This window comes from Manis javanica, chromosome 3, assembly GCF_040802235.1.
Source record: "Manis javanica isolate MJ-LG chromosome 3, MJ_LKY, whole genome shotgun sequence".
Taxonomy (NCBI): Eukaryota; Metazoa; Chordata; class Mammalia; order Pholidota; family Manidae; genus Manis; species Manis javanica.
In genome coordinates, this window is record NC_133158.1 from 59,600,626 (window position 1) to 59,611,354 (window position 10,729).

Sequence of the window (10,729 nt, forward strand, 5' to 3'; positions counted from 1 at the left end):
ACCTGAGCATTTACTTGATAACCACTGGAACTGAGCTTGCTAAAAGCAGAATTGAGCAGCAAGACTCAATCTGGGAGGCATAAGTAAGGCCTTTACTTCCCCTCCCACTGATCTGAATTTAGGAACCTACAAATTAATATGAGCCTGTGGAGAAAGAGAAGAGGACACGCCTACCCTTGGATGTCAGTTGAAAAAAGTTTTGATTTCTGCTTCCAGTCAAGATAGAATAACAGGGACTGGATTTACTTCCTGCCTGAAACAACTGGGGCGGTGGGGGAGATAAAATATATTGAACAATGTTTTTCAAGAACATGGACATAGACAACAAAGGTCAGTAATCCCTCAGAAGCAACAAACTGAGCCCTATGATTACCCCAGCTTACCGTCTTGAGAGAGTTTTTAGGTCACAGCACAAGGAGAAGGGACAGAGGAGGAGCTTTTTGGAATCCCTATGCTGAGCAGTTGGAACTGAGAATCCGAGGAGAATAAGGCAACTAGATTTCATAGGACAGAGTACCAGAACAAAGAGAGCTGCAGAGAGAACCCCATATATCTGCAGAATGTTCCCCTTGAGTATATTTCATAATACTAACCAGCACAAGCATGAAAGGATACTGCCCAAGGCCAAGGAAACAGTCATCTGAAAAGTACCTTGTTCTCACACAGGTCCAAGAATGGTGGGTGCATGTTCCCATCACGACTGGTAAAACTCACAGGGCATTAATTCACAGGGGACTGGAAAGAGTGCTCAGGAAGGTCTCACCTTATAGTAGAAAATCAGTAGCTTAGACTATTGTATTCTGCCGAACAAATTATAAAAGCAAGAGCCAAAAAGATAAAATGTTTTCCTGTAATTTAATTGCTTCTTAGGAAAAGGCTTGAGATTTTCAGGAGCACCAGTATATCTAGCACTAACTAAGGTAAAAGTCACAATGTCTGGCATTCAGTCAAAGATTAATAGGCATGCATAGAGGCAGGAAAACATGATTGCAGTGAGGAGGATAATCCAACCTAGAGATTGCATAGATGGTAGAATTAACAGAAAAGGACAGTAAAACAGTTACTATAACTATATTCCATATGTTCAAAATTTAAGTAGAGATGTGGAAGATATAAAAAATACCCAAATCAAACTTCTAGAGATGATAACTTCCATGTGCATTTTGAAAAATACACTGGATCAAATAACTAGCACATTAGACATTGATGGATAGAAACTACTGTTGAAGGAATACTAGTGTATATTATACAAAATGAAACACAGAAAAAATTTTCAAAATATTGAACATTAGTCAGCTGTTGAGATGTCAACTAGCCTAATAAATGAATAATTGACGTCCCTGAAGAAGATGAGAAAAAAACAATGGCCAAAAACTTTACAAACTTAAAATTATAAATCTACACCCAAGCCCAAAGGCAAATGGAAAAAAAAATCTGTGAAGACATATAATCAAATATCTCAAACCAGAAATAATGTGAAAATCTTAAAAACAGAAAAAACAAAAATATTATGTAAAGACAAAGAGATGACACATTTCTCAGCAAAAACAATTCAAAAAGAAGATATATTTCTTTAAATTACTGAAAAAGCTATCAATGTAGAATTCTTTACCTGAAAATATTTCAGAAACAAAGACAAAACAGCAACTTTTTCAGACATATGGAAGATGAAATACTTCATCACCAGCATGTTCACATTGCCAGAAATGTTATCTCCTTTAAGTTGTAAAGGATTTTAGATTTCTGTCAAAACAATCCAGAGAAATAGCTAATTCTTCACAGGGAAATTATGAGCACTGGAAATGGCAACTATATAAATAAATATTTTAGACATTTGCCTCATCATTTTAATCTTTATAAAATATAATTGACTCTTTGAATCAGGATGTCATTGAATGTTCTGTAATGCACACCAGATAATAAAAAGTTTTGGTTTTGTAGACCATAGAGCCTCTATTACAGTTACTCACCACTGTAGTTGTAGGACTAGATCAGCCATAGATAATATGTAAGGAAATAGATGTGGCTATGTTTCAGTAAAACTTCATTTTTAAAAACAAGCAGTTGGTTTTAGTTTGGTCCTTGCTTTAAAAAAAATAGCAATGTATAGTGCTTTCATAACATATATAAAAGTAAAATGCTTGGCAACAATAGTATAAAAGCCAGGGGAAGAGAGAGAGATGTATAGTATTGAAAGATTCATATGCTAAACATGAAGTGGGATAATACTACTTGAAAGTAGATTGGTAAGGTAAGGATGTATATGATGAATCCTAAAGCAACCACTAAAATTAAAGAAGTTATAGTTACTAAGTCTACAAAGGAAATGAAATGAAATTATAAAATATACTTGATTAATCAAAAGAAAGCAGAAAAAGAGGAAACATAGAAGTTGATGGGAAAAATAGCAAACAAATAGCAAGGTGATAGACTCCAACATGACCATATCATAATTACATTAAATGTAAATAGTCTGAACACCCCAATTAAAAAGCAGGGATTGTCTGATTACATTAAAAAATAAGAGTTGATTGTATACACTTTGAGTACAAAAATGTTAAAAATTAGAAAGAACAAAGTGTGAGTGTGCCAAACACAAGTGAAAAGAATTCTGGAGTGACAATGTTAATATCAAAGTAGATATCAGAGCAAAGAATATTATCAGAAGTAAAGAAGACTATTTCATGGTGATAAAGGGGTCAATTAATCAAGATGTAATAATCCCAAATGTTTATGCACCTGATAACAGAGCTTCAGAATAAATGAGGACAACATGGATGGACCTTGAAGACACTATGCTAAGTGAAATAAACCAGACACAAAAGGATGATTATTTTATGATTCTACTTTCATAGAGACATGAAATACAATGGTGGTTTCCAAGAGCTAGGGATGGAGAATGGGAAGTTACAGTTTAAAGGGTATGGTGTTTCAGTTTGAAAAGATAAAACATTTCTGAAGATGGACAGTAGTGGTGGTTGCACAGCAATGTGTATTTAATGTCACTGACCTGTATATTTAAAAGTAGTTAACATAAATTTTATGTGCCACAGTAAAAAAAAAAAACAAACCACAAAGTAAAAACTATGGAACTGTGATGAAAAATAGAAAAATCTACAGTTATAGTTGGAGATTCCACAATCGATCTCTTAAAAATTTACAGAATAAGTAGGCAGAAAAGCAACAAGAATATAGTAGACTTGAATGACACTATCAAACAATTTGACCTGATTGATATTTTTTAGAACACTCCCCTCAACAATAACAAAATCTACATTTTATTCATGTGCACAGATAGATCATGTTCTGTGCCATAAAACAAGTCACGATAAATTCAAAAAGACTAAAATCATACGAAGTATGTTCTCTGATCACAATGTAATTAAGTTTGAAATTCAAAAAAAATCTCTGGATATGTCATCCCCAAATATTTGAAAACTGAACAGCATAATTCTAAATAACCAAAGGATCAAAGAAGAAAAGAAAAGAGAAATGAGAAAGTATTTTGAACATCAAATCATCCAGTAAAGGGCTTATATCCAAAATATAGAAAGAACTCCCAAAACTCAACAAGATGAAAACAAAGCAGTTTTTTTAAATAGGCAAAAGATTTGAACAGACACTTCACCCCAAAGAAATATACAGATGGCAAATACATGAAAAGAGACATCATCAGTCAGTAATGGAAATGCAAATTAAAACCACAGTGAATACTTCAACACCTGTTAGAATGACTAAAATTTCAAAGATTGACTATACCAAAGGTTGGCAAGCATGTAGAGGAACTGTAGCTCTCATAACTACTAATGGGATTGTGAAATAGTACAACCACTTTGGGAACAGTTTGGCAATTTCTTAAAACATTAAACATATATCTATAATGTGATTCAGCCATTCCAGTCTTAAGTATTTACCCAAGAGAAAAGGAAATATATGTCCATACAAACATTTGTACATGAATGCTTATAGCCAAAAACCAGAAGCACCCAAAATGTCCTTCAGCAGATGAATAAACAAGCTGTAATATATCCATACAGTGGAATACTAATCAGCAATGTAAAGGAATGAATTATTGATACAGGCAGCAACATGGATGAATCTCAAAATAACTATGCTACATAAAAGAAGCTAAAGAATACATACTATTACTATTCCACTTATATAAATTCTAAAAAATGTAAACTCACCTATAGTAAAAAAAATAGGTTGATTCCAAGAAATATATTGGTTAATTGGAGATGGGAGGTTGGGGGGGATATGGGAATGAAGGATTATAAAAAGACTAAGAAACTCCTGATGGTGATGGGTGTCAATATCCTGATTATGGTGGTGGTTTTCACAGATGTATACATGTGTCAGAACTCATCAAATTGTATACTTTGAATTAAAGGTTATTGGGTGTCATTTTTACCTCAATAAAGCTGTATGTTAAAAAAAAATTTAACCTAAATACTAAAAAAGAAAGTCCCTCTTCCACAACAAATACATCATTGGGTCCTAAGATCCATAGAGGATTAAACAATTACCATTTAATCATTTCAGGACAGTTTTAGAGTTAAAAATTTAATCCCTTTAAAAAGTAACGTGCACAACACACACACCCCCAACTCCTAACACATAGCCCCCAAGAAATTCTGATTTAGAAGGTTTGGTGTGTCCTTGTATACTGTATTTTAAAAATTTATTTAAATGTGGTAAAATATATAAAACTATTACCATTTAATCATTTTTAGGTACACAGCTCAGAGATTAACTACATTCACATTGTTGTGCAGCTATCACTACCATCGATCTTCCAACTTTTTTCATCTTATATCCCTTGGACAGTAATTTCCCATTTTCCCTTCCCCCCAGCTCCAGGCAACTACCATTCTACTTTATGTATTTATAAATGGTATAGGTGGAATCATGTAGTATTTATCCTTCTGACTGACTTGTTTCACTTAGCATAATGTCTTCAAGATTCATCCATAAATCATTTATCAGAATTTCCTTCTTTTTTAAGGCTGAATAATATTCTATTGTGTGTATATACCCCATTTTGTTTATCCATTCTTCTGTTTATAGACAGTTGAGTTGCTTCCATCTTTTGCCTCTTGTGAATATAAACATGAATGTACACATATGTGTCCCTGCTTTAATTTCTTTTGTGTATATACACAAAAGTGGAATTGCTGCATCATACAGTATCTATTTTTAGTTTTTTGAGGAAGCACCATACTATTTTCCAAAGCACTGACCATTTTATTTTCCCAGCAGAAGTGCACAGTGTTTCCAGTTTCTCCACATCCTCACCTGTTGTTACTTTCACGTCCAAATGAATATGAAGTGGTGTGTCATTGTTACTGGATTTGGGTTTGCATTTCCCTAATGATTAGTGATTTTAAGCATCTTTTTATGTGTTTATTGGCCATTTGAATATCTTCTTTGGAGAAATGTCTATTCAAGTGTTTGGCCATTTTTTAATTAGGTTCTTTGGGTTTTTGTTGTTGAATGTTAGGAGTTCTGTGGATCTTAATCCCTTACCAGGATTTGCAAATATTTTCTCCTGTGTACTGCCTTTAGTGTCTAGTGATGCACAAAAGTTTTAATTCTGATGGAAGTCCAAATTTGTCTATTTTTTCTTTTGTTGCCTACTCCTTCAGTCTCATATCCAAGAAATCATTGCCAAATCCAATGTCATGAAGCTATTCTCCTATCTTTTCTTCTAAGAGTTTTAGAGTTTTAGGTCTTAAATTTTGGTCTTTGATTTCTATCTTATTTTAAATGCACTGAGTGATTCTGATGCATACTCCTGTTTAAAAAAGAAGTACTGCTTTAGTTACAATCTAGTGCAGCTGTTTAAGATTCTGTGGCTGAAAAGTAAGATGTTAGCTGTAATTGGGTTGCATCCAAGATCCAGGAACTGGAAAATTTGAGAAAGCTGTGGTGTCAGAAGTTTTATCAGCTTCAAAGTTAAGATTATTGCATCCTTGTCCAAACTAATTAAGTTCCCTTTGAAGCAGCTGACTAGCTAAAGGAATGTGGTCCTTTGGCTGATTTCATCCCTTATTCTGTGAAACCAGTTATAACATGATATCCTAGATAAGTTTGGGAGTGAAAGTTGGATAAGAAGTAAAGTTGGGGTCTGGAACAAAGCTTCCAGGCCAGTATCTTTACCAAACCATTTGTAATTTTCTCTGTGATTTCTCAATCTGTTCTTCCTCAGTTCCACAGTGTATGAGAAAGTGTGGTATGAGAGCATACCAAAAAGAACCTCCCCCACCTGCATTTGTATCTAAAGCTGCTCTTAAGAGGCTATTCAGTGCTTGCACAAGAGTACAAGGTAGACATCAATCATAGAATTCAATTGATAAGATGAGAGACATTTCAGCATTTTGGAACCTCTGCTAAGTGGTTGGGTGAAACATACTTTGATAAATATGTTCTTCCTGTGACAATTCTTTCTATTCTCCATTTCCAGAGCACTCAGATGTCAGATGTGACCAGCAGGGAGCTCCATTCTCAAGCTCAAGAACAACTGCAGCATTACTTAATGGGCAGGGTCCTACAAGAGAGAGCCGAGCAGCACAGGGAGGCCCTGATGGCTCAGATCAGCACCAACATTGAACAGTTAATGAGTATGTGCTCACTCCATGTTTGTTTCCTACAAAGAACATCCTGTGCAAGATTTTTTGACCTCTAAAATCTTCAGAATAAAATTACTGTTAATGGTCTATTAGCCCATCTCCTGTCCTCAGAAATTTCTACATTTAGATCATGCCACCACACGATGTTTTCAAATGATGCAGATCCCATAACCTCCTTCTTAACTGCTTCCCCCAGCCTTGCTATCATTCATAGGTAACAACTCAAAGTTACTAATTTTAAAGCCGTACTAGATTCTATTATGTAGTCTCAAAAGCTTTTAGAAGTAGATGATGACAATAGTTACAGCATCATTTTATAATTTTTAATGACATATTTTCAATTGATTTATCTCTTCACAACTATTGGTGCATTTCATGAAAGTTCCCATCCATAAAGCCACAGTATTTCAGTCAGCCTCTGAAACACTTAATGGAGTAGAAAGGGTCAGGGTCCTCTGTTTCATAACACTACTTGCAAATTTTGTATTTTTGAATGGTCAGGTCACTGAACTGAACATCTCATATATAGGATGCGGTTCTGCTATTATTTCAAAAGTTCCTGTTCTTTAAATAAATTATCTTCTAAAATCTACAATTTTTTTTCTTTTAAACACAGAATTGGGGTAGGGGAGTGTAGTCACTGCCAGCCAAAGCTATACAGATGAAATAGCCACATGCTATATGCAGCTGGCAGTGATAATAGATTCAGAGTTGTAAGCCTGTCCCTGCCTACTATTATAGAGTCCCAACTCTAGTTTCCAAGTTCCTACTTGTTTGGTATAGAACTCTTCCACTCACTTGTTTTTTTGTTTTGTTTTGTTCCATTTGTTTCTGTTTACTACAGAGGCACCAAGTCTGAAGGAGGCAGCAGGGAAAGAACCTGAGCTGTTCTTAAGTAGATCCAGGCCTGTGGCAGCCAAGGCCAAGCAGGCCCACCTCGCCACCCTGAAGCATATACAAGCACCCTGGTGGAAAAAGCTTGGGGAAGAAGCAGGAGATGCGATCGATGTTCCAAAGGATGAGCTTAGTATAGAGTTAGGGACTTTATTCATTGGTGGAACCAAACCTCCTTAGCGAGAGATCCTTGTAAGTGACACAAATCCTATATTTCAGGAGATTTTACTGGTTTTGCCTCTGACATGCTAGTAGACTAGAGCTATCCTAACTCATGGTTTTCCAGAGGTTCCTCTCCAAATAAAACTTGCTGGCAGTAAAAAAAAGAGTTAGTTACCTTCTACCTCTATCTCAAATCTCATTTTATTTTCTCCCCACCTCCATCCCTAGCCATACACAGTAGTAATTGGTATGGCTTTTATTGTGGAGCCATCTCAGCATGGCATTCAACTGCTTATATGAAATGTGATATTTCTTTTGTTTCTGCTGTTTTCCAATGAAAAAATGTTTTCTAAATAAACATTTTCAACGATTCTGAAAAACTTGTCAGGATTACTTCGACTTTTCACATTTAGTAGTGAGAATTCCTATTTTTCTACTAATATAGGAAGTGTTCTCTTAGCCTTTATTAAAGTATGGTAAAGAAATGGTCAATTGAAGGGCATATCACTATTTTCTACAAAACAATGGTTAAACTCACTTTTTATCTTGTTATTTCTAAAAGGAACTATATTTTAAAATCTCTTAAGCTTCGATGCAAGAAAAATTTCTCCAGATAAATTGTACTCTATTGAACTATGAGAACTATATAGCCCATTGTTTCCCTTTCAGACTTTCTCCTAGGAAGCTCAGAGCTATATAATGCTTAATTTCTGTTATGATCCTAAGGTACCTATAAAATTAATTTGGTTCTAACCTAGTAATTTCTGATTTTCCTATGCATCTTTATGTTTTAATACCAGAAGCCATCTCTGTTTGTAACAATAAGGAATTTAAGTTAGAAACAATTAACAAATCATCGTCTTAATATTAAGGAAACTGAAGTGCTATTTGTATAAATAGTGGAAATACCAGTATTTCTGGGTGGGAAGACCAAATAGTGCATTTAATGTCCTTTCCTCCAAAGTTAAGTTTAGTAAAATTCTAGTCATTTTTAGAATTTGTGATTTTTATTCATAATTGGAAAAGAAATGTACAAGATTAATCTGTAAGAATTAAGAGTATGAGAGTTCACTTAGAATGTGAAAATAAAAGCTTTCAATTAGCTGCATGAAAATGTTGCTCCTACATATACAAGAAAATGCCATATAATCTACAAAAGTAATTTTTCTTGAGTCTATCAGATAGTTGAGGCCTTAAGACAACCAACTAAATTGAGATGGGCCTCAGTATCTGTGAAATGAACTATTTCATTTTAGTAGAGCACAGGAGACAGAGGTGGCTGGATAAAAAGAAATCAAGTGAAATTTTAAATTCTTAAAGGCTAAATGTGGGGTAGTGTGTTGATTTAGAATATCTAGGAGCCTCAGGATTCAAACCTCCACCAAGTACTCAGAAGAAAGGTTGAGAAAAGGGCAGTACGTCTGGAGAGCTGTCTTGGTGCAGGCAGACTTGAGGTGATAGGCTTGTGCTGGGTGATACGCCCAAAGGCCCCACCTGCTTTCTGAACCCTTCTCTTAAAAGTTTTAAGCTGCTAGAGCAGGAACAGCAAGCCCTCTTAGTGCCAAGGCTCCCAAAATTGTATTGCATGTAAGGAAGGAACAGAAATAAAACCTATCTGTCCCTGAGGATGGGGTAGAAAACCCTTTAGCCCCAGACACAAACAGAGCTGCAGCATTACTGTGGGAAGGATAGAAACAAAAACCCTCCACTCCTGGAGGAGGGTCAGGAAATCTTAGCTCCAGAAGTTCTACACTGATACAAAGCAGAGATCTAATGCTGGGGAGGAAACTTCCCTGAAAAAGACCAACCACAGATAGTGACTGCCATGGAGTACAAGAGTAGGAACCACCCCCACCCGAGGAAGGAGAGTCCTGGGCTAAGATGTAGGTTGGAACAGGCAACAGAACACCCATGACCTAACAGGTAGCCTAGCACTAAGTAAAAAGCACTAGTTCATCACTGGGGTAGAGGAAGTGCCTGGAGAGAGACCCCCTCTGTGGCAAAGGCATACAAGGAGAGCTAAAAGAGGAGGCCAGGGCAAGAATAAGCTTCAGGTTTCTAAGATTAACCTTCAAGTTTCCCAAGCCCCACTCTAAGTACAATGTAACAGCAGCTAAAAAAACTAAAGGAATTTGAAGCCTCTGGTGTAGCAAAGAAAAAAAAAAAAAAACCCAAAACCCAGCTAAACTGACTAGTTTTGACTCAACCTTCTCTGCAATACGATAATACAATTTTTAAATTGTACATCCTTTACAATTAAGTTGTACATCTAGCAGCTTTAAAGTACATCCTACTTTCTGACTTATAATGCTGTTATATTTACTATATTAATAAGACAATAATTTCTGCATTACCCAGATAGGAGTGAAAAATAAGACACATAAAAAAATCATTTTATCAGTATCAACAATTTAGAGGTCACAACTTATTTTGTTGGATGACTTGCCCACATTAGAGCTCATTTTATATAGAGAATAAAATGCTGAAGAGGGTTGGATGTGAATTTGAGAAACATAATTGTTAACATTACAATTTTATGAACATACAGGGTGCCTAGCAATAGAAATTCTGTAGTTAATAGAAATCTGTAGAAAAGCTATTCTGCACCGTATGCTTTTCATTTCAGGGATATCCACATCCATTTAGGTCACTTTCAAATCATGGCAAAAGAAAACCTAGACTGAACTTTAATGATTAAATTTGGAAGACTTCTTTCCCCATTTTTAATAGGTATAATTGCCAATTGTATATATTTAAAATCTATAACATGATTATTTGATGATTTCACAATAACTGCAATCAGGTTAATTAACACATCCATTACCCTACATAGTTACCTTTTGTATGTGTGTGGTGAGAATGCTTAAGATTTACTCTCTTAGCAAATTTCAAGTATACAGTATTATTAACTATAATCACCATGCTGTACATTAGATCCCCCGAACTTATTCACAACTGAAAGTTTGTACTCTTTGACCAGCATCTCCACATTTCCCCAACTCCCAAACCCTGGTAACCAACATTATACCCTCTCTTTCTAAGAG

The 10,729-nt window shown here is 35.3% G+C and overlaps 1 protein-coding gene across 4 annotated transcripts in view; it reads left to right on the plus strand.

The window, feature by feature from the left end:
* The window catches only part of IQCB1 (IQ motif containing B1), a 48,624-nt gene extending 40,547 nt beyond the window's left edge, over positions 1–8,077 (plus strand). For all 4 annotated transcript variants that reach the window (XM_017676630.3, XM_017676645.3, XM_037013119.2 and 1 more), the window contains 2 exons: positions 6,464–6,620; positions 7,474–8,077. In XM_017676630.3, coding sequence (XP_017532119.3) covers positions 6,464–6,620; positions 7,474–7,703 — 387 coding nt within the window. In that variant the 3' untranslated portion in view covers positions 7,704–8,077. The remainder of the gene's footprint in view (positions 1–6,463; positions 6,621–7,473) is intronic.
* The last annotated feature ends 2,652 nt before the right edge of the window (positions 8,078–10,729 follow it).